At 41.3% G+C, this 24083-nt stretch overlaps 2 protein-coding genes across 2 annotated transcripts in view; one reads left to right on the plus strand and one right to left on the minus strand.

Moving 5' to 3' along the window:
• DMGDH (dimethylglycine dehydrogenase) overlaps positions 1-9502 on the minus strand; it is a 122604-nt gene extending 113102 nt beyond the window's left edge. The window contains exon 1 of the mRNA XM_063665429.1: positions 9422-9502. The gene's annotated coding sequence lies outside the window, so the exon portion shown is untranslated. The remainder of the gene's footprint in view (positions 1-9421) is intronic.
• On the plus strand, positions 101-23686 carry BHMT (betaine--homocysteine S-methyltransferase). Its single transcript, XM_054489736.2, has 9 exons — positions 101-287; positions 395-2070; positions 5981-6113; positions 9444-9562; positions 10545-10736; positions 11415-11562; positions 17484-17666; positions 19188-19416; positions 22319-23686. The coding sequence occupies exons 2-9, from the start codon at positions 1846-1848 to the stop codon at positions 22500-22502; spliced, it is 1413 nt and encodes a 470-aa protein (XP_054345711.2). The 5' UTR covers positions 101-287; positions 395-1845; the 3' UTR covers positions 22503-23686.
• Positions 23687-24083: the final 397 nt, after the last annotated feature.

Here is a 24083-nt window from a genome sequence, read left to right on the forward strand (position 1 = left end):
TGTTTTTTTCTTGGAGAAATAAAAAAAAGTAAAATTTTTGCCATATGTTTATATTACCTATTGAAAATTCATAATTCACTTCTAAATTTAATGCTACTAGGTTAAAATTTCTCCCAAGTTTTGCCACATTTTGAGGAAACTGAAATTGGGAACGTCGGCTTTCAACCTTTATTGAGTGTTAGAGTGCTGACACCGCCCCCTAGTGCCAGGTACCCACGACTGCGGCTGCTCCCTGCAGCCACCGCGGGGCTCCCTCTAGACCTGTTCATCTCACCAGTGCTCACCAGGTGAATACCTTAACTAGTTAATGCATTAACTAACTAAACTGTTACCTATTCAGATACGCCAATGCCTTCATGGTTTGTTTGTTTGTTTGTTTGTTTGTTTAATCTAGGTACTGTGAAGAATGACTTTACCTCATGTCTCGTTCTGGCTGACCCCAGATCTCAGTTGGGGGTGGAGGAGCCGATGAAATAACAGATCATTTGAATAACAGTATATCCTTTCACCTTTTCATTTCTTTTTCCATTTTAAACTTGACATACTTAGAAGCAAAAGGACATTTTTACTTTCTCAGTTGTATTTCAAACACATGTCATTTTAGCAGTTAAATTTGTATTACTTCATCAGGTGTTGCAGTAACTTTCTTCTCTGCATGTGTTGAAATGGAGGTTTTTTGTCCACATACAGAATTTTTTTACATGCTTTTATTTGGGTAAAATTTTCTGAACTGTGTTTCAGATATTTCGTTGTTCTGTAGGCTATTTACTGTCATGCTGTACATTTTTTTTTCTTTTGAGACAGAGTTTCACTCTTTTTGCCCAGGCTGAAGTGCAATGGCACAATCTCGGCTCACTGCAACCTCCGCCCCCAGGGTTCAAGCGATTCTCCTGCCTCAGCCTCCTGAGTAGCTGGGATTACAGGCGCCCGCCACCATGCCCGGCTAATTTTTGTATTTTTAGCAGAGACAGGCGTTTCACCATGTTGGCCAGGCTGGTCTCGAACTCCTGACCTCAGGTGATCCACCCGCCTCACTCTCCCAAAGTGCTAGGATTACAGGCATGAGCCACCGTGCAGGCCATGCTGTACATTTTTTAAAGTAATGTTTTTATTATTTTAAAATTAATGTATTCTCATTGTAAAAATATTCTGGAAATACAGTGAAACATGAAAACAAGCCTTAATTCCGCCATCAATAGGTAACTACTGTTAACATCTCTATTCCCTCCAGTTCTTCTAATGTCTATATCTTTTTATATCGTTTTCATGCTGAATTTTGAAGTCTTCAAAGTACATTTCTGCTTCCATTTATAAATGTTAAAAGTCTGTCCTTGTTAAATATTACAAACATATTCTTATTAGAAACTACTGTATTATTAGAAACTGCAAGGCATGTTTGGGTATAGAGGTAGGTAATTTTGAACATACCCGCCAATTCAGGGTTAGTATTGGACTCCTCTATTAAAGCCGCATTTGTGTCCCGTTGTACTGGATGTATATCACACAGGAGCTCACACTCCAGCCTGAAGATCTTCCAGGACTTCATCCCCTAATTCCACAATCTTGACGCCTTGGCCTTTGACAAATATTTGAGCATCGAATGGACTTCTCAGAGGCCTCTCTGGCAGCCTAAGTGGGCCATGGTGCATGATCCCAGGTGAGGGAGAGGACGGTCAGGGTCGGGGCAAAAGTGCAAGAGGCGAAAGGGACGCTAGGCAGGTTTGAAATCTGAGCGAGTGGCAACCTGGCTTTTTCTTATCTTACTTTTCGGTGGTTCCACCCATTTGGGTGAACAATCTGGATTACCTCCTTGGCGGGCCAGGTTCCCAACAGGAGGCGGGCCTGATGAAAGGCTGGTGGGCGTGTTCCCGCCCAAGGTCCGTGTTGGCCCGCGCGGTGGCTGGGAGGCCCTCCCCACGCCCAACTGCGGGTATAAAGAGGCAAGCTGCGGACTCGGAGCAGCTCGGGGCTGCGCAGAGGGAAGGCTCGCCTAGTCGGTCCGCATCCGTGTCGACCACCTGTCTGGACACCACGAAGATGCCACCCGTTGTGGGCAAAAAGGCCAAGAAGGTGAGTCTCCAGGGGACCCGAGGGCGCTCTCCTTCCCCTCCCACCTGCTCCGTACCAGAGCCTCTGGGAGCGCAGAGGGGCCCTCAGACCCTGCCTGGGACCCATCATCCTCCTACTCCCTCCCCTCCCTCAGCCTCAGACCAGAATGTGCTTCCAGAACTTCTCCAGCAGGACCCCAAGGCGCCTCTGAGCCTCCCCACTCCTGCCCCACGTTCAGAGAGCGCCCCCAGAGCGCCTCTCTCCCCTCCAGCCCCAGCCCAGTTTGGACCAGAGTGCGCCCCAGATCTATGTGATCCTTGCCCCTCAGACCCAAAGGTACGCTCTGAGCCCTCCCTGACGGCTGGGTGTCCCCAGAACTCCGAGCCTTCCAATATCTTCTGAATCTGGCACCCCAAGACCAGAAAACTCCCCAGAGATACTGCTCCTAGCCCCGCAGGCGCGATATCCCGTCCCCACGGAGCCCCTCCGCATCTGTGTCGGAGGCCGCCGCGAGCGCCCTCTGCACTCGGCGCGCCCAGAACAGGGAGGAGTGCGCGGCGCTGGCTCCGACATTTCCCGCCTGGACCCGCACCGAGGGTGTCGGGGCCGCCTCCCCGCCGGGTTCTCGCTGCACCTAAGGCCCAGGCGCTGGTTGGGTGATTGCAGATTTTCACAGGCAATTTGATGTCCGCGATGACAGAAAAATGTCATCCGAAATGTCAGCCTCGAAAACGTGGTTTAAGAAAAAATGGGCAGAGTGGCTGTAAGATACTGAGGAAGGGCTGCTGATGAAATTGTAAAACCCAATTCCAGCTCCAGATGAACAAGTCCATCTCTTGGCTTTCCCAGTGGCTTGTTGGGAGGAGTATTTTCAGTCCAGATGGTAGGCCTTCCTCTAATTTGGGGAACGGATGGATAGATGGACTGACTGCCATGGAATGAGACTGGACAGGTGGGAAGAGAGGATGGAGGGAGGAGAGAATAAACTTGACCTTTTGGTCAAATGCCCTGTCCCAGGCCTGGCACGACAGAGGCCCCCGGAAAATGGTAGGGAGGCAGATGGGGCCAGGCCAACTGTATCCTCTGGGCTGTAAGGACAGTGAGAAAGGGCCAGCTCTCATCCCAGTGCCTGCCCTGCTGGAGAACCAGCTGAGGTGTGCCCAGTTTCTAAAGGGATGGCCTCCCAAATAAAAAAGACCTCTACACAAGGAAGAAGGTCAATTCGGTTACAGATTCTAAATGCAGCATCGTGGATGCATGTTGATGGCATGAGTGGGTGTTGAGATGGCAAAGGACTATGGACTGTCACCAGTCAAAGGAGGGTGAGAATTTCACCAGTCCCTAAATGTACTAAATGAATAGTCCGCAGAGACTGGGAAGGATGATACCTATAGATATAGATATAGATATTTTTTGTTTGTCCCCATTCTCATAGCCACGTAAGTCTAACTTATTCCCCAAACTCAAACTCAGAAAATCTAACATTTTAAAGAATTATCTTTATAGAATTATCTAAGCAACAGATGAATGTGAGATGGAAAAAACAGTTTCCTTAGTAACTTGTTTCCGTGCATATGTCAGTGTTAAAACAATATATGGACAATAACATGTCTACACATTTGAGTTTAAAATTAAAATAAATGTTACAAAGTTTGCACATGTTCATTATAAACAATGAGGGAAAGCACAAAGAACAGTGCCTGTTAAATTCTGGTGTATATTCTGCTAGTTTGTTGTTGAGGCAAATGTGCACTTCTTAGACAAAAATGGGCTGATATTACATATACTGTTTTCTAATACTTTTTCACAAAACAGTATATTTTTTTCATAGCACATTCCACTTTTTAAAAAGTCTGTGTAGCTTGGGAACAGAAAATCCTGAAGTCTAGATAATTTTAAAATGCAATAGAATGTAAGAGATAGTATTTCCAGAGGTAATCATTCAACAAGTGCATGAGCCGCATAGTAATTGAATCACCACTACCCACCCTGCCACCCAACATCAGATCTTTAGCTATGCTGCACATTAAAATGTTGTGATACTAAAGTTTGAAAACACACACGTTCAATGAGAGCTGCTAACTGCCCAAATGTCGTGAATTATTTTATCCAAATAAAAGTTAGTAGCAAGTCATATCTCACTTAAGTGACCTTTGTTATGTTTTTTATGTAACTGTGCTGGCAGTAGTGTATATATATATATATATATATGTGTGTGTGTATATATGTATATATATGTATATATGTATATATATGTGCATGTATGTATATATATGTGTGTATATATATATATTTGTTGTTGTTCATTAGTTCATAATCAAAGTTGTAGTTTTCAGATGTGATATTTAGATACATTGCAATCATGACAAATATTTGGATTTCAAAATGAAGTGTGAGCCATTTATATTTTTGTAGTGCTTTGTTATCTTATGGACTCCCATTAAGATAACAAAGCTTCAACATTATGGCTTGAAAATGTTTTGATCTGAAAGGTATATTAGGGAACACACAGCATAATCCTACCACTTTGCTTCTGTCTGGTGAAATGTCAATCGTTTCCTCTCTCTGAGCACCAGCTGTCCAAATGGCATGGGAAGGGGCAGTGGAGGGGAAGAGAATGAAAATGAGGGAGGTTCTAAGAAGGTGGCAAGGAATTGGGATGCAAAATCCTGTGACTGCCTCTCACAGTTTTCTGGAATCTTGTTATTATGTCAGCTTTTGTTTTATCCACTGTTATTGGTAGTAAATGGAACACACTGGGTAAATACGTCCCAAGTTATTCCTTTACACTATACAGTTTTTTTCAGGGCTGTCCCACCACCCCCGATCCCATTTGAAATCAAATATAGATATTATCTAAGCATAAAAGAGTCAGGAAGCCCTATGCTCCCCATCTGGAAAACCATGTATAAATTACTCAGGGACTCTGGGTCTTAATTTCTCATTCGTGAAATGAGAGAGAGATCTCAATTGAATTGGGTACTATTTATTTTTAAAGTCTATGGTCTTTGAAATTACAAAAAATCTATTAATCTAGAGAATTACTTTGTAATTCACAAAACCCTTTCAAAATACTTAATTCTGAAGTTATCCATAGAACAACACCAGGGTGATTCCTGCACAGTATTGTAAATGGAATAAGTATGGAGATTGGGCTGAAAAATCATTCAACAAATACTTTATTTAGTTGTCTCTTCCTTGTTCTCATCATAGAGTACAGCATGTGCACACTCATAATCTGGACTGTATAGCATAGCTACTGTTGTGGAAACTGAATTTTAACACCAAAGATAGAAGTCTTTGAGTGATTTGGCCACCTTTTCAGTCTTAAAATAAAATGGCTTAATAGCGTTGCTGGGCACTGTGGCATGAGCCTGTAGTTTCAGCTGCTGGGGAGGGTGAGACTGGAGGATCTTCTGAGCCCAGGAGTTCAAGTTCCTCTGGGCACATAGTGAGACGCTGTCTCTAAGAAAAAAAAAAATTGCATTCTATGCCATTTCAACTTCTTTAACAATTTTTTAACCCTCTCTTTAGTTTGTTGATAGAGTAAGAAGACTAGTATTTACCATTTTAAGAATCTGTGCTTAAGTGCAGATTTGAGGATTTACAACAAAATCTTTTCATTTAATCCCTCAGCAGATAGTTCTTCAAACACACCTCCCATGGTGTTCTTCAAATACTCTTTAATGTGTTCTGAAAGACCCCCCCCCACCCCCAGCACATACAAAGGAATACAAAAATGTTTATTTTATGAGCATTCTGGTTGTTTGTCTTATAGATAGCCATAAATGTATATATAAAATATACATTTTTCTCTGAAAATTCTAAAATAACCACATATCTCCAAGAATATGTTAGCAAAAGTAATAAAAATAGAAAATTATCTTAAACACTCAAGTAACTCCTTTGCCTCCCTCATCTGTAATTTTAGGGCATCCTAGAACGTTTAAATGCTGGAGAGATTGTGATTGGAGATGGAGGGTTTGTCTTTGCACTGGAGAAGAGGGGCTACGTAAAGGCAGGACCCTGGACTCCTGAAGCTGCTGTGGAGCACCCAGAAGCAGGTTGGTGCAGAGCTCTATTGTAAGTTCTCATAAAGGAGCTGGGTATGGTGGCTCATGCCTGTAATCGCAGCAACTCAGGAGGCTGAGGTGGGAAGACCACTTGAGCCCAGGAGTTCAAGACCAGCCTGGGCACATAGAGAGACCCAGTCTCTCAAAAGTTTTTTTAAAAATTAGCTGGGCATGGTGGTGCATGCCTGTAGTCCCAGCTACTTGGGAGGCTGAGGCAGGAGGATCGCTTGAGCTATTTTATGCAAATGATTTTGTGTATCTGCAGTGCTTTTGTAATTTAGACTGAGTGGTAGCTAGAATTGATGGAAACCCCTGAAGAGTCTTCCTGCAAGCTGGACTTCACCCGTAACATTTTTATGTATCTCGTGCCTGGGCCTGACTTTTTCATGTTCTGGGCAACAAGAAAGGAGTGGTTATGCTACAGGCCCACAGTCCCCTGTCCAAACCACATTGTGGGGTCAAACGTGTCTTGGAATCCAAGAATCTGGGGATGTTAGAAAGTTAATACAGTACAAATGTAGCATATCATGTAACACTCCCATTGGGCCCTGAAGCAGCTCCCATTGAAACACATTAATACATTTTTGCATCAAAATACATGACTACCCTTACTAATTGAAACATGTTTATCAATACCTTCATGTTGGTTCAGGTCATATTTTGCCCCCAAATGGTTTTGCTGCAAACTTACCCAACTGAAGAAATACTTCAGAATTTTATTTGACCTTTTAGAGTTTGCTGTGGAATTTCAAAAACTTGCATTTCTCAAGCTAAATCTATAAGGCTAATCTCCAACTATGCTATGTACATATATAATCATGTATCAATGTACATTTAGCTTCTATGATTTTAAAATAAGTAATATAATGAGGAGTTAAGGCCATAAAATGAAGGTAATCAATTAGTATAAGTGATGTCATTGAGTAAAAGGGACTAGTCCTATTGTATTATGGGTTAGAGGATGAACCTAGAACCTTGTGATCAGGAAAAAGTAGGTGAAAGGATACTCAAATTACCAGCCTCATTCTCTTGCTAAAGTTTATGCCCAAAGTTATGGTTCTTGCACCCAGTGGAAGCAGCTTTAATTCAGCAATGAATTCAGGTTATCGGGGTCTGGAAGAGTTTGAGGAATCTGCCTTTCTGATAATTGCCCCCAGGTGACTCTAAGATGGATCATACTTAGAGAGTCACTGCAGTTTTAGAAGCACGATGAATAATCAAGAGTGAGGAGTTGTCTTCAACTCTTTGGGATCACTGCCCTGTGGAAAAATCTGATGAAATTTTATAGACCTTGTGCACTGTAAAATGTATTTATACATAACAATTTGCACACATTTCCAGGGTTTTTTTCATGAAACCTCTGGAACTCCACCCAAGGACCATGTGAGTGGACTTTGTAGTTATAAACCATTTATTCCTAGTGTCCAGAAACCTAGTATATAGGCCCTTCAGCCCTCTCCAGCCACAGCAGCTCTGGGTTTATCTGATTGATATATGGGACTCCCTATATTTTTAATTGGTTCTGTAATTAATTAAAACAAGTTTGAAGCCTGCTAATTTAGGGATGCTTTTGAGGTCCCACTGAGAACTTTCTGTGATTTAAAAAATCATGGAAAATGTTTGTCTACAAGCTTACAAATCCATTTTCTAAAATTTAAAAGCTTTTTTCACTTGTGTATTCATCTATTTAAAAACAAAAACCAAGGTTTCTATGTTCCAGGCACTCTACTCTACTAGTCGTCTGGGATACAAGAGATGAGTATAGACTCATCTCCACTAAGAACTTCAGTGTCCTAGTAATTTCCTAGCCTGTCATATAGTTGCTCCTGGACCTTTGGATTCCATAAACCTCTGAAATTTCAAAATAATTTTCAGGAGCTGATATATTAATAGCATGCTGATTTCTTACTTTGCCCAGTTAATTCTCCTAACAAAAACAACCACCATCCAAGTTTCACAGTCATTTTATAAAAGGAGTTTTTTTCCACTGTCTTACAATGGCAGTTGTTAACAAGGCTGAAAACAAAGATGGGTTGGGGAAACTTAAAAAGAAAGATGCCTACGCCTCACTCCAAACCAATTAAGTCAGAATATCTGTGGATTTGACATTCTGATCCATAATTTTAATTTGCAGGGGATCTAATGGGCAACCACAGTTTAGGACAGCTATTTTAAAACAAATGATAATTTCTTAAACTGAATACATTTAGCTATATGGGGAAAAAAATCCCACCATATTTCTTCCAGCTGATAAAACTTTGCCATTTGGAGGCCTCACGCCTGTAATCCTAGCACTTTAGGAGGCTGAGGCGGGCGGATCACTTGAGGTCAGTAGCTCAAGACCAGCCTGGCCAACATGGCAAAACCCTGCCTCTACTAAAAATACAAAAAAATTACCAGGCGTGGTGGCAGGTGCCTGTAGTCGCAGCTACTTGGGAGGCTGAGGCAGGAGAATTGCTTGAACCCAGGAAGTGGAGGTTGCAGTGAGCCAAGATCACACCACCACACTCCAGCCTGGGTGACAGAATGAGACTCCATCTCAAAAAACAAACAAACAAACAAACTTTGCCATTTGGCATTCATCCATGGATCTGTGCTTGGAAATCTTGCTCCAATTCTTATTTCACCATGCTACCAGAATTATCTTTTGAAAACACTGTATTAATCACATCATCCAGTTGCTTAAAAACTAAATATTTCCCTGATTCATCAACTCCAGCCACTCAAAGTACTTGTCATTCCCCCAAATGCCATGCCTGTTCCTGCTTCATTATCTTTGCTCAGGCTATTCTCTCTGGATGGAATTCCCTTCCCCACATTCTCTGCCTGGCAGTAGCATTGAATTCTTCCAAGTGCAGCTCAAATGATTCCTCATCTTCAGACCTCCTTCGCCCCCTTGCCCCATGTCTAGGGTAGAAATGATCCCTTCTTCCTGCATAGCCCAGCCATGCAGTGCTGTAGTCAGTTATTTCTGGACAGACTGTGAAGTTGTCCAAAGACAGAATAATGGATTGTTTATCCTTGTGTCCATGGGTGCCATCCACAAATATAATCAATGAATGATAAACAAAATAAACAATGAACAAGATGAGCAAATACAGGAATATGAGCACCCCCTGCCCACCCATTCATCTAGTCATAGCAGGTTTGCAGGAGTTGCCAAGAGACTTCAGATCTACCTCTCATCTACCCCTAAGATGTGCAAATGCCAAGCAACCAGAAATTCAAGAAGTTGTTTTCCTGCGTGTTTATCTGAGAGCCATTTGAAAACATCGTGTGTTAATAAACAGAAATTATACCTTTCCTCTTTCACTCTCCCAGTTCGCCAGCTTCATCGAGAGTTCCTCAGAGCTGGCTCAAACGTCATGCAGACCTTCACCTTCTATGCGAGTGAAGACAAGCTGGAGAACAGGGGCAACTATGTCTTAGAGAAGATATCTGTGAGTAAAACCAGCCGTGGGACTTTTAGAAGGATATTGTTGACCTATTGCATCAACAAAGCTCCCATAGAGAAAAGGGTTCAACCTCTTCAGAGTTTTGTTTTATTTCTAATAATACAAAAATGAGAGGCATGAATAACAGCCCTAGGTTTTATTTAGCTGGAATCCCCAAAATTAACAAAGAGGCATTTAGCGAAGCAGATGAAAGAAGAGGTATTTAATGATTACTGATTCTCCCAGTCTCTTGACTAAGTTGCTGAGTAAATTGGGCAACCTTACAAATTCTTTCATCCTTAATGTTTTTAAATGTAGCATGGCTAGAGGAAAGATTGTAGGCATAATTAATCAGTAAACCTGGAATAATGCCTGACTCAACCATATCTACTTTGTGATGTTGAACCAATCCCTTTACCCCATCAAGGCTGAGGTTTCCAAAATTCCACAAGTGTACATACAGTGCTAGGTTTGGGGAGCTTTTTGTTTGTTGAGCATAACAAACAACTTTTAAAGTCTAAATAATTAGAAAATATCTTATTAGTTACGCATTTATCTGTTAATTGAGAATATACATACAAAAACATCGTGAATTCTATAGGTATTTAAATTTAATTTTAATCTTCTCAATCATAAAAGCAAATCATCATCACCACCACTACTATTTGTTAGGTACTCTTCTAAGTGCATCTCAGGCACTGGAAGATACCAGATAACATCCTTCAGTGTAAAAACTTTTACCATCTCACACATCTTTGGTATAATGTAATGTCATATATAATATATATTTATTGTTACTATCACTATTATTAGTGTTATTGTTATTGCAAACTGTTCAACTTGGTAAAGCTTTGAACTATTCCATAACAGTCATTTTCTGGACTAAGATACTACTGTAAATATACAACTAAGATGTGAATGTTTGAATAATAATTTTATTTCAATTTCACATGAAAATTTAGATGTCTTATATACTCACCCATTTTAGGGGCAGAAAGTCAATGAAGCTGCTTGCGACATCGCCCGACAAGTGGCTGATGAAGGAGATGCTTTGGTAGCAGGAGGAGTGAGTCAGACACCTTCATATCTTAGCTGCAAGAGTGAAACTGAAGTCAAAAAAGTATTTTTGCAACAGTTAGAGGTCTTTATGAAGAAGAATGTGGACTTCTTGATTGCAGAGGTAAAGAAAGATGTGGTGAAAGATAAGACAAATACACCTAGTACATTTTCTCTACCTTTTGCTTTCAAGAGTACCGTGTGGGGTTAGGTGACAATCATAACTAGTAATAGTAATATTTAGTTTTTGAAATCGTTTTCCAATTCAGGGCTTCTATTAAATTTGATTCAGTTAATCTGATATGGTGTTTTTCAAACTTTTTGACTGCAATTTACAGTAAGAAATCATTCTATTTCGTTTTAAAAATGCTAATGGATCACAATTCAAAGTTTGAAAACAGTAATAATGAAGTTTTTAAGCAATAGAATACGTTTTCAAATTGTTTTGGGAAAGGCTGGGCACAGTGGCTCGCACCTGTAATCCCAGCACTTTGGGAGGCCAATGCGGGTGGATCACGAGGTCAGGAGTTTGAGACCAGCCTGGCCAACATGGTGAAACCCCGTCTCTACTAAAAATACAAAAATTAGCCAGGCGTGGTGGCGGGCGCCTGTAATCCCAGCTGCTTGGGAGGCTGAGGAAGGAGAATTGCTTGAAACTGGGAGGCAAATGTTGCAGTGAGCAGAAATTGCACCACTGCACTCCAGCCTGGGTGAAAGAGCAAAATTCCGTCTCAAAAAAAAAAAAAAAAAAATGTTTTGGGAGAAACGAGATTAAAAGTACTCTAACCTTAACTGATTCCAGTATTTTGAACACGTTGAAGAAGCTGTGTGGGCAGTTGAAACCTTGATAGCATCCGGTAAACCTGTGGCAGCAACCATGTGCATTGGCCCGGAAGGAGATTTGCATGGCGTGCCCCCCGGCGAGTGTGCAGTGCGCCTGGTGAAAGCAGGTGATGATAGATTTCAATCAGTTTGTGATTAGTAAGTCTTAAAAGAACACACTAGTGCACATCTGTCTACACATCAGTGTATACTACTTTCGTTAACATAAAAGCCATTAATTTATTTTTGTAAGAATATTGATATTATTGAATCCCAGAGGAAAAGTTTTAAAAATACACACAGGCCATCCTGGCTAACACGGTGAAACCCCGCCTCTACTAAAAAATACAAAAAATTAGCCGGGCTTGGTGGTGGGCGCCTGTAGTCCCAGCTACTCAGGAGGCTGAGGTAGGAGAACGGCGTGAACCCAGGAGGCGGAGCTTGCAGTGAGCCGAGATCGCGCCACTGCACTCCAGCCTAGGCGACAGAGCGAGACTCCGTCTCAAAAATAAAAATAAAAATACACACACACACATACACACATGCACACACACACACCAGGCTTTTGAAAGGAGAACTAGCCCTAGCTGGAGGTTTAACATCTACAAGTGAGGTCTTTAAACGTTAATAACTTTTAAGTTAGTTGCCCTGTTTGCCAAAGTTTTTCATTCTCATAAATTACTAATATGTTTTGCTTTTTGTAACTGGTATAATAAATCAGAAAATCCTTTGATATAAGACACTGACCACCCGGTATATCTTTTGTATAATTGTAAACCCATTCCAAATATTGGGTTTCATTTCATTTAGAAGAAACCCACAGACTGTTTTTGAAACTGCCTCATTTTAACCCAGAGAATAATTGTCAAGGGAAGAGCCTGACTCACTTTGTATAATAGAGAAATTTTGACTAGCATTTTGTTTAATCTCTGATTTTTACCCAACTCCTGATTTTTCATGAAAATAACTTTCATACTTGTTATTAAGAATAACAAATATTTAGATTTAGAGACGAAATTGTATAATCATAATTTTTCATGGGGAAATATAACAACTAGGGGAGAGGCAAGTTAACTTTTTGTAGAAAGATCAGAGGAGGCCTTCATTATCCCCACTGTTAATTGGCATGAATGCTTGGCCTGCATCTAATTCTTCCCTCATTCTGTACAGAGTAGATGGCTAGTTTTTTATATTGCTGCATCCTGTTTATATTCTTCATAGCACTTCTCACTTACCTCATTTGTTTAACTGTTTAATGGTTGACTCCCTCACTAGATTATAGATCCATAAATGCAGAGACTATCTGTTTAGTTCAGTACTGAGTATCCTGTGTCTAGCATAGCATGTAGCACATAATAGGTCCTTAATAAATATCTGTCTAGTAAAGCTAGTCCATCTTCCAATGTTTAGTTCAAATTATTATACTTCCATGTATCCTTACATAATTTTTCCTACCCCAAGTGATCACTTTTTCCTCTCAGCAACTATAACATTTGCAATTTATACCACTCATTAAGAATATCCTCAGTCCGCGATAGCTCATGCCTGTAATCCCAGCACTTTGGGAGGCCGAGGTGGGCGGATCACAAAGTCAGGAGATCGAGACCATCCTGGCTAACACTGTGAAACCCCATCTCTACTAAAATAAATACAAAAAAAAAAAAAAATTAGCTGGGCGTGGTGGCGGGCGCCTGTAGTCCCAGCTACTTGGGAGGCTGAGGCAGGAGAATGGCGTGAACCCAGGAGGCGGAGGTTACAGTGAGCCGAGATTGCACCACTGCATTCCAGCCTGGGCGAAAGAGTGAGATTCCGTCTCAAAAAAAAAAAAAAAAAAAAGAATATCTTCAGTCTATAGTTTCCAATCATCGAGAATGTTAATAGGGTTCTGTGGTTAAATACATTTAGAAAATGCTGTGTTAAACCAAATTAAGCAGATATCTTGTTTTGTTTCGTTTTTTGAGATGGAGTCTTGTCACACTGCAGCCCAGGCTGCAGTGCAATGGCGCAATCTTGGCTCACTGCAACCTCCGCCTCCCAGGTTCAAGCAATTCTCCTGCCTCAGCCTCCCGAGTAGCTGGGATTATGGGCACCCGCCACCATGCCTGGCTAATTTTTTGTATATTTTAGTAGAGACGGGGTTTCACTATTTGGCCAGGCTGGTCTTGAACTCCTGACCTCGTGATCCACCCGCCTCGGCCTCCCAAAGTGCTGGGATTACAGGTGTGAGCCATTGCACCCGGCCTTAGGCAGATATCTTTACTGTGGAACTTATCAATATCTTTGATATGTTCACATATATTCCCAGTCTCCAAGAAAGTGATGTAGTGAACAGCTACTTCCTAACTTAATTGATCATGGAACATTATTTTCATGGACCAAACCTTGGAAAACCCTGTGCTAAATTATAAAATTGTTGATGTCAGGAACAATGTCCTTTATTTCTACTTCTCTATAATCTCTTGCAAGGAGGCTTACAGCTAAAAGACATCCAATAAATAGCCAACATATTAATTTATTAATAGAATGAAGTTAAGCAAGGAAAGAGAAACTCTGGCAGCCCAACATCCAAAAAAAAGGGTAGCCAAAGATCTTCAACAGCTTATAGCTTAGTTGATATCAATGACCTTCCCACTTGGTTCCAGACTTGGATATTGTGGATACATATACTTGTGAGTATATGTATACACAATCTGATGAATATATATATATATGTGTATATATATATAAAATATACAAGTATATCTATACATACAAGTATATGTATATATACACACACATATTCTGGATACATAGGTATACACACACATACAAGTATATTTACTTCTGGATACTTGTATATATCCACAATATTCAAGTCTGGAGCCCAATGGGAAGGTCAGGGTAAGAGAGAGGAATATGAGAGAGATCTGGATATAGATGGTATTGAAAGCCTAGGACAGAAAAGGAAGTTTAAACGGGGAAGAACAGATGAATCAGTGCAATCTTGGAACACTCCAGTTGAGAGTTTTAGCCTTGAGGAGGAGACAGCACAGAACATGAAGACATTTTTAAAAAGAATATTAAACAGAACATTTATTAAAATAATAAACCAGCAAGGTAGAAACAATACTTGGAGAGTGTGTGGGAAGTTGCAGAAGCCAAGAGAAGGGGAGTGTCAATGAAGGAGGAAGTTGTCCACTAGGTTGCATACTGCTGAGAGCTTCAGTGAGATGAGAACAGAGAAGCAGCTGCTGAATTTGGCAAGGTTGAGGTCATTGGTAACCTTAACAAAAGCTGTTTCCGAGGAATGAAGGGGAGTGAGGCCTACTTGGAACAAGAATGAAGAGCAAACTGCAGACCCAGCCCAGCAACAGCAAAGACACCTGCCACTCACCACTGGATTCCATGGGTTGTGGCATCAGCTCTGCTGCTCCTGGGAGCTGAACACTGGGGTCACTCATCACTCATGCTGTATCCAGAAATAATCTCTCTTGCTCTTGTTCTTGGTATCTCTATATACAAAATACAAAATCCTAGGCCATGAGTCTATCCAAAAAAGTCCTTTTTGGTTGGTTGGTTGGTTTTGAGACAGTTTTTGCTCTGTTGCCCAGGCTGGAGTGCAATGGCACCATCTTGGCTCACTGTAACCTCCGCCTCCTGGGTTCAAGTGATTCTCCTGCCTCAGCCTCCCAAGTAGCTGGGATTACAGGCGTATACTACCACGTCCAGCTAATTTTTGTACTTTTAGTAGAGACGGGGTTTCACCATGTTGGCCAGGCTGGTCTTGAACTCCTGACCTCAGGTAATCCACCCACCTCAGCCTCGCAAAGTGCTAAGATTACTGGCATGAGCCACTGCACCTGGCCCAAAAAAGTCCTTTTTGCGGGTGGAAACAACTTCAGAGTTCATCAACAGGTGAATGGATAAAACAAAATGTGGTGTATCCATACAATGAAATATCATGCGGCTATAAGAAGAAATGAAGTTCTCAAACATGCCACAACAGGGATGAACCTTGGAAACATCATGCTAAGTAAACTAAGCCACTCACAAAATGACAAATATCATATGATTTTGTTTATATGACATATCTAGAATGGGCAAATCCACAGAGACAGAAAGTAGATTCGAGGTTACCAGGGGCTAGCAGAAGGGGAAAATAAGGAGTTAGTTCTTAATGGGTACAGTTTCTCTTTGGGGTATTGAAAAAATGTGGAAATAGTGATAATGGTTGCATAACATTGTGAATATAATTAATGCCACTTAAAAATGGCTAAAATGGGCCAGATGCAGGGGCTCATGCCTATAATCCCGGCACTTTGGGAGGCAAAGGTGTGAGGATAGCTTGAGGCCAGAAGTTCAAGACCAGCCTGGGCAACATAATGATGCCTTGTCTCTACAAAAAAATAAAATTTTTTAAAAAGGTTAAAATGCCCAGTTTTACATGATATATATTTTACCACCATTTTTAAAATGCAAAAAAAAAAAAAAAAGGAAAGAAAAGTCCTATTTGGGAATTCCTCCCACTTTGAGAGGAGAGAGTAAAAGAATTATAATGTCATGATGCCTTCTCAAATCTTCTGGAGGAGGAAACTTCCAAAATCATGTCTAGTGATTGCTATGGTAAATCATCTTTGGTCCAAATATAGTTAAGAACATAATGACTATAAAGAAAGTTTTTGAAGAAAATGAAATATCTAAAACATATTTTGTTCTCACTAAATCAAACTTCACAGCACCAAATTTTACAAGAATACTGTAGGAAGACAATCCCATATAGTTGTGAGTCTGGGGAGGCTGAAATGTAAAGTAAAAGCTTGTCAAAATGATTGATAGGCTAGTAACCACATTGAGTAGCTGAAGTCAAAGGATTTTTGAGATTCTTTTTCCCCAAACTATTAATCCTAGACACAGAATTCCTTCTAGAAAACACATGTCTAAAAAACTTTTTTCTAAATTACATTCTGCTGCTATGCCCAAGAAGGCTAATGAACTTATTAAGCTGGCCTGGTGAAAAGGAATATTTATTTACACCTCAAGTAAGCAGTATGGTAAACACAGGTGTAATCTAGCAGCTGGGAGTGTTGAAAAATTATTGTGCTTGCAACATAATGTCCAACGTTGAAAGTTTGACTACTAAAATTTGAAGTTTAAAAAAACTCTAATAATTTTTTTTTTAAAAAAGATGGACAGGGCTGGGCGTGGTGGCTCACGCCTGTAATCCCAGCACTTTGTGAGGCTGAGCTGGGCGGATCACGAGGTCAGGAGATGGAGACCATCCTGGCCAACATGGTGAAACCCCGTCTCTACTAAAAACATAAAAATTAGCCTGTCGTGGTGGTGTGCGCCTGTAGTCTCAGCTACTCAGGAGGCTGAGGCAGGAGAATCACTTAAACCCAGGAAGCAGAGGCTGCAGTGAGCTGAGATCGTGCCACTGCACTCCAGCCTGGGCAACAGAGCAAGAGTCTGTGTCTCAAAAAAAAAAAAAAAAAAAAAAGATGGACAGCCAAATGTGCACAAATTACACTTCAATTATACCAGACTCTTCAAAGCACTTTTCACAGAAAGCACTTCCTGCCTGCTAGTAATCATTCTCACTCAAAGGTAAGAGAGGTTTGTGGGGAATGAGGACCCAATGCTATGCAGCCAGTTCATCATTCCAATTAAAAGCTTCCTGCTGGGTGTGGTGGCTCATGCCTGTACTCCCAGCAGTCTGGGAAGCTGTTGGATCACTTGAGCTCAGGAGTTCGAGACCAGCCTGGGCAACATGGTGAAACCCCATATCTATAAAAAACAAACAAACAAACAAAGAAAAATTAGCCTACAAGACGTGGTGGCACACACTTGTAGTCACAGCAACTTGGGAGGCTGAGGTGGGACGATTGCTTGATCGCTTGAGGTGGTGGCTGCAGTGAGCTGAGATCACGCTACTGCACTCCAGCCTGGGCAACAGAGTGAAATTGTGTCTCAAAAAATAAAAAAAACTTCCTGATTCCTGATGAAGACAGGAGAGCTGGCCCTGCTGGTTTCTGGTGCATCCCTAAGTCTATCATGTTCTTCCCACTCACAGGAGCATCCATCATTGGTGTGAACTGCCACTTTGACCCCACCATTAGCTTAAAAACAGTGAAGCTCATGAAGGAGGGCTTGGAGGCTGCCCGACTGAAAGCTCACCTGATGAGCCAGCCCTTGGCTTACCACACTCCTGACTGCAACAAGCAGGGGTTCATCGATCTCCCAGAATTCCCGTTTGGTAAGACCAATATTTGATGAATCATCTCAATATCTTCATTTGATATTCATATAAACTCAAGTAAATCTATACCCAGAGATCTTTTGTCATAGTGAAGAGATGGCTTAGTGTCTCCTCATGTCTTGTCCCTGGTTTCTGTCCCTGCAGCCGAAAGCCCCTTGGTATTAGAGAAGAGCAGAAGGAAAGGATGGTCCCGGCTAGCAAAAAAGATCTCTGAATTTAAATATAAAATCTGAGGTGAATCAGCATCTAAACAGACAACCAGTGAGTCATACTTTGGGGTTGGTGAGGATGCCCTTCGTGGGAGAATCAACAGATATTTAGTTCTAGTTCCAGCTCTGTTGCTAAGTCCTGTCACCTTAGGAAAATCTTTGAATTCCTCTAGCTCTCAAATTCTTTATTGGGAAAATAAGATCAGACCAGTTATCTCTAAGGTCCTTTTCTCCAATTTTTAATATGGCTCAGCTACTCCAGAGTTTTGGGATTGCAGGCAAGATACCATCATCGAGTGACTGTATAACAAGTTTTAATGAAGAGACCAAGCAGATGAAGTGAGGGGATACTTGCAGTCCAGGCAGAAGGAAAAACTTTCCCAGCATGATTGGGAAGAGGGGGTGGGTTGATCTCACAAATTAAGCCAGAGACCACTCTGAGCATGCCCAGCCTCCTATTTCCTTCTGAGGTCTTTACACCCTATCCTATATTTTATAGGGACCCTTAGACAAGTAAGATATTATAAAATACAACCACTCTGGAGGAACCACAAAGGAAGAAAGGCAAGGCATTTGTGTTACTTACTGCTGTATAACACATTAAATTAATGCAAAATGTAGTGACTTGAAAAACCACTTCTTATCTCACAGTTTCTCCAGGTCAAGAATTCAGGGATAGCATAACTAGGTGGTTTTGGTTCAGGGTCTCCTAAGAGGTTGGAGTCCGGATATTGGCCAGGGCTATTATCACCTGAAGGCCTGTTGGGAGCTGGGGGATCTACTTCCTAGCTCACTTAATTGGTTTTTGGGAGTTAGTGTCAGTTTCTTGCTCTCTGTTGACTGGGGGCCTCAGTTCCTCAGTTCATGGGCCTTTTCACTGTGATGCTGGAAAACATGCTTGAAACATGTGATGCTTGCAACATGGCAGCTGGCTTTCCCCAGGGTTAGTGCTCCAAGAAAGTGCAAGGCAGAAACCATAATGTTTTGTATAGCCTAGCCTCTGAAGTCACATGCCAGTTCTGCCATATTCTATGGATCTCACAGACCAGCCCTGTTATAATGCAAGAGGGGACTGCACAAGAAGAAAAACATCAAAGGGCCGGGGTCATTTGGAACCCTCCTGAAGGCTGGATACCACACACATGTAAAAGTGAACATACAACACAAAGTAGCAAAGTTTTTTCTTACATGTAAAAATTGAATATTGAAAACAATTCATTTATTGAAAATTACATACTTGTAGCTATTTATCTTGAATTTTTATGAAAAGAATGTATAATGCTTAATGGCATAATGCCACTTATTACAGGACTGGAACCCAGAGTTGCCACCAGATGGGATATTCAAAAATACGCCAGAGAGGCCTACAACATGGGGATCAGGTACATTGGCGGGTGCTGTGGATTTGAGCCCTACCACATAAGGGCAATTGCAGAGGAGCTGGCCCCAGAAAGGGGCTTTTTGCCACCAGCTTCAGAAAAACATGGCAGCTGGGGAAGTGCTTTGGACATGCACACCAAACCCTGGGTTAGAGCAAGGTAAGCATCTTTTTACTAACCCAAACTAATTTAGATTATGAATATGTTCAAGTGAGGCCATTTAGAAGACTGCAGCAAATTTGTTGTGTGATGATGAAGAATCAGTCATCCCCAAATTCTCTCCCAGAGATGTTTACAAAGCATCCTTATTAGGTGATTTCTGGAGATTGTTTTAAGAATATAGAATGTATTTGGCCTGATTTTGGATTTTGAAAAGAAAAAGAAAAATTAAAAAAAAAAATTTTTTTTTAAATATAGGCTGAGTGCGGTGGCTCGCGCCTGTAATCCCAGCACTTTGGGAGGCCAAGGTAGGCGGATCACTTGATCTCAGGAGTTTGAGACCAGAATGGGCAACATGGCAAAACTCCATCTCTACTAAAAATACAAAAAAAAAAAAAATTAGCTGGGCATACTGGTGCATGCCTATAATCACAGCTACTTGGGAGGCTGAGGCACAAGAATTGCTTGAACCCCGGAGGCAGAGGTTGCAGTGAGCCAAGATCACGCCATTGCACTCCAGTTTGGGCAACAGAGTGAGACTCTGTCTCAAAAAAAAAAAAAAAAAAAAAAAGAATATAGAATGTAAATAAATGTAAGTGGCAATGAAATGTGATTTCGTGCTCTAGTAAAGCACCATTAGTGTGGTGCACAATAATCTTAAATTGCATTGATTTTTAAGAGTTAAGGACCACTTAAGTATAGCTAATACTGATTGTTCTATATCAAGCATGATTTTCAGAGCTGGGAATACGGTGGCAAGGTCTTTGCCCTCAGAGTTTACATTCCAGTGGGGAAGATGAATAATACACTAGTAAAAAAAATTTATGTCAGGCACTGGGAAGGGCAGTAGGAATATAGAAATGAAAAGCCGTGGATTAGAGACTCACAGTCCACTGGGTAAAAGAATACGAAAGCCAATGTATTATACTGTGGTAGCTGCTTTAGTAGATGTATGGATAGAAAAGTAACAAGAGAAGAGAATGACTATCTCTGCCTAACAGAAAAATATTTTAAAAGAAGGGTTTTGGGGCTGGATTTTGAAGGCTCAATAGGCTTCTACCATATAGAGAACTAGGAAGCGGGTAGAGGACAGGTACTCCAAGGAGAGGTAGCAGTTCCATTCTGTTCAGCAGCTATTAACGGAGCACAGCTATCTGTCAGATGCTGTTGTGGATGCTGAGGTAGCAAGCTAAACAAGGAGCTAGCAATCTAGCAGGCAGAACGATAAACAGGTAATGTCCAATGAGTATAGTAAGTCCAAGGATGAAGATGTGCATAGGTGTGCAGGGTCTGAGCTAATGTCCCAAGGGGCAAAAGGCAGAGGGAGGGTGAATGAAGGATTTCTAAGAAAGCTGATGCCTGAGTTGAATTCTGAAAGAGGAATTACATTGCTAGAGGAACAGCCCTCAGGAAAGCACTGAGAAGTGGAAAGAGAATGACACATTGAGAAACTGGAAGTTTGAGAATGCCTCCAGGAGGAGGAGGCAGCCTCTTTATTCATGCTCAGGAGTTATGTAGGACCCCATCCCAAAGGCAAAGAGGAGCCTGGGTGGTCTCAGGTAGCCCAGGGCAAGGTTAGATTAGCAAGTTAGCAAGTTGTAATTGCCATGTGAGGAAGACTTGCTAGGAGGGACAGCAGACAGGTTGAGGCCTGAGCTAGAAGGAAGCAAAGGAAATAGAAGGGCAGAAGTAGAGCCTGCAGAGTGAGAGGTGCAGAAGTTATCCAGGGTTTGGGGAAGAACAACCAAGGTGAACTCAGCTGGCTCATGAAGATGTGAGGAAGGACAGGTAGTGTAAGTGGAATAGACAGTACTCCTATCCCAAATTTTCCCTGTACATATATTAAAAGAAGAAATTCAAGGTGGGCACAGTGACTCACACCTGTAATCCCAGCACTTTGGGAAGCCGAGGCAGGCGAATCACTTGAGCTCAGGAGTTTGAGACCAGCCTGGGCAACATGGTGAAACCCTGTCTCTCCAAAAAATACAAAAATTAGCTGGGTATGGTGGCATAGGCCTATAATCCCAGCTACTCAAAAGGCTGAGGCAGAAGAATCACTTGAACCTGGGAGGCGGGCGTTGCAGTGAGCCAAGATCATACCACTGCACTCCAGACAGGGTGACAGAGTAAGACCCTGTCTCAAAAAAGAAATTCAAAGTAATTTTAGACTTACAGATTGAGGGGAGAGGGTGGAATTTTTAGTCCAGATTAATGTGTGTTTTAATGGATGCACTCTTAGAATCCAAAGATGGCTCTCTCAATGTGCATTCATAACAGAACAAGAAACCATACCAGTTTTTACATCAAAGGGCACCTTCTATGACAAAAACCATTGTTAATGAGGCAGATGCCTCTGGAGGAAACACTGTAAAAAGCCATCCAGCAGAATGGATGAAATATCCCAGTCCCTCAACTGCTTCTGATGTTTCTTCTCATCTACAAAAGTAAAATACAGTGTACAGTAACCTTTTAATCAAAACACAGCATCATGGATGGAGACAAAGCCTGCTGCTGACGGGTGTTGCTGTTCAGCAGCTGACACGGGTATTCTAGTGTTGCTACTGTGCTGCTTAGTTACCCTGAGCACATGATTTTTTCACTGTGTTAATGGTATGTCATACTTTTCCTGTTAAATATTAATGTGTGGATAAGTGTAAGCAAATGATTGTTTATCAGTAGCATATAAATTCATAGTCAGGAATCATGGTGAAGCCAAACAACCATAGACTGCCCACACAGGTGGCTGAGATTGACACCTTTGCTTTTTAATGTCTGATAGGCAACTTTGTGTGCTGCATTAAATTATTTAAAATATTATATAATTTTTAAATGGTTCCATGACATAAAGACCAAAGCTAGGGGAGGAGTCTGATGTCTGGTGTCATGTGTTTTGTTCACACAGGGCCAGGAAGGAATACTGGGAGAATCTTCGGATAGCCTCGGGCCGGCCATACAACCCTTCAATGTCAAAGCCAGATGGCTGGGGAGTGACCAAAGGAACAGCCGAGCTGATGCAGCAGAAAGAAGCCACAACTGAGCAGCAGCTGAAAGAGCTCTTTGAAAAACAAAAATTCAAATTACAGTAGCCTCAATAGAAGCTATTTTTGATGAATTTCTAGGTGTTTGGGCCACAGTTCCTACAAATATGGAAAAGAGGGTTAAAAAGCAGTGCTTTCATGAATGCCATCCTATATATATTATTGCTATTACCTGGACAAAATAGAATTACAAATAGCACTTGATAATTTTAAAGTATGTTTTAGAAATTTTCTTAGGAGCAAAATAAGTACAAAGTAAATCTTGAACAGGTTCACTAAGCACCCACCCTGTGTAAGGTATTATGGAAATCACTTCAGCACAGGAAAAGTAATTCAGATGTTAATGCCACTTGAAGAAGTTGGTAGGCTAGCAAAGAGGATGAGACATGAACTGTCATAAAGGACTCAGCAACCAGCCAGGGACAGATAAAGTGCTGTGGAAAGGGGCTTCCAAGTTCTTTTGAACATGACCCTTAGTAACAAACACAATTTATATAATGACCCAGCAAAACACATCACATCTTACTGTTGAAATTAAATGTGTGATCCATCCTAGTATTTTCTGTTCCATTCCTTTTCATTCTATTTCATTTATAAAACATGCTAGTTGAGACTTTTCAAATGGATTTTTATGACCCACTACTGGGTTTGGATCCACAGTTTGAAAAATATTGCTATAGGACACTTCAGATAAGGAGACCATCCTGTTTAAGTTTATTCTTATAAGTAGATCAGTCATATGAGACCTGATCAATAAATATCCAATACCCAGATTCCTGCTCTCTGAGTTCCAGAGTTCTTCTGTTTCCTGACCCACTTTTCTACCAGTAAAAGACATAGACCAATGGGGAGGAGGGAGGAGAGATGGATATTTCAGCCCTCTCCATCCTAGTCAACACTGGATCCACCTAGTGCCTCTGGGCCATAAGGCTGAGCAGAGTGAGCTTGTATTGGTTGGTAGCTTTTAAAAAATATAATAAGAAAAAAGTAGAGAGTCTCCCAACTCTAGCCCGGTTTCCTAGATTGAGAACTATGATATTTTTCTCTGATAATTTAATATCTACTCTCCTACAAAAGCTCAAGCCTGAAGATACAAGACTATTAGAAGAAACATGACTACCCTCAGTGTATTAGAAAAGAGGTCATGCTGCTTTCTAAACATTCTTGAATTGTTTGAGCTGTTTTGAAATTGTAATTCTTTTCAGCTATTAAAAAGAAGAGCAATGAGACTATATTGCTTGTATTTTATTCTTATCCTGGTTCTACAACTTGCTAAGTCTTACATGAAACCTCTATACCTCAATTTCTTCACCTATGTAAAAGAAAAACCTACTTCACAAGTATGCTGGAATTTTAAAGGAGCAGGTGACAGTATTTAAAAGGAAAAGAGGCCCTACTGGCTCTTTCTGGAGAGCCAGTCAGGGAATTCTAGAAAATAAAAATAGGCGAGGTGTGGTGGTTCACGCCTATAATCCCAGCACTTTGGGAGGTGGGCGGATTACTTGAGGTTAGGAGTTCAAGACCAGTTTGGCCAACATGGTGAAACCCTGTCTCTACTAAAAATACAAAAATTAGCCGGGTGTGGTGGCACGCACCTGTCGTCCCAGCTATTCGGGAGGCTGAGGCACG

The sequence above is a fragment of the Pongo pygmaeus genome, chromosome 4 (assembly GCF_028885625.2).
Source record: "Pongo pygmaeus isolate AG05252 chromosome 4, NHGRI_mPonPyg2-v2.0_pri, whole genome shotgun sequence".
Taxonomy (NCBI): domain Eukaryota; kingdom Metazoa; phylum Chordata; class Mammalia; order Primates; family Hominidae; genus Pongo; species Pongo pygmaeus.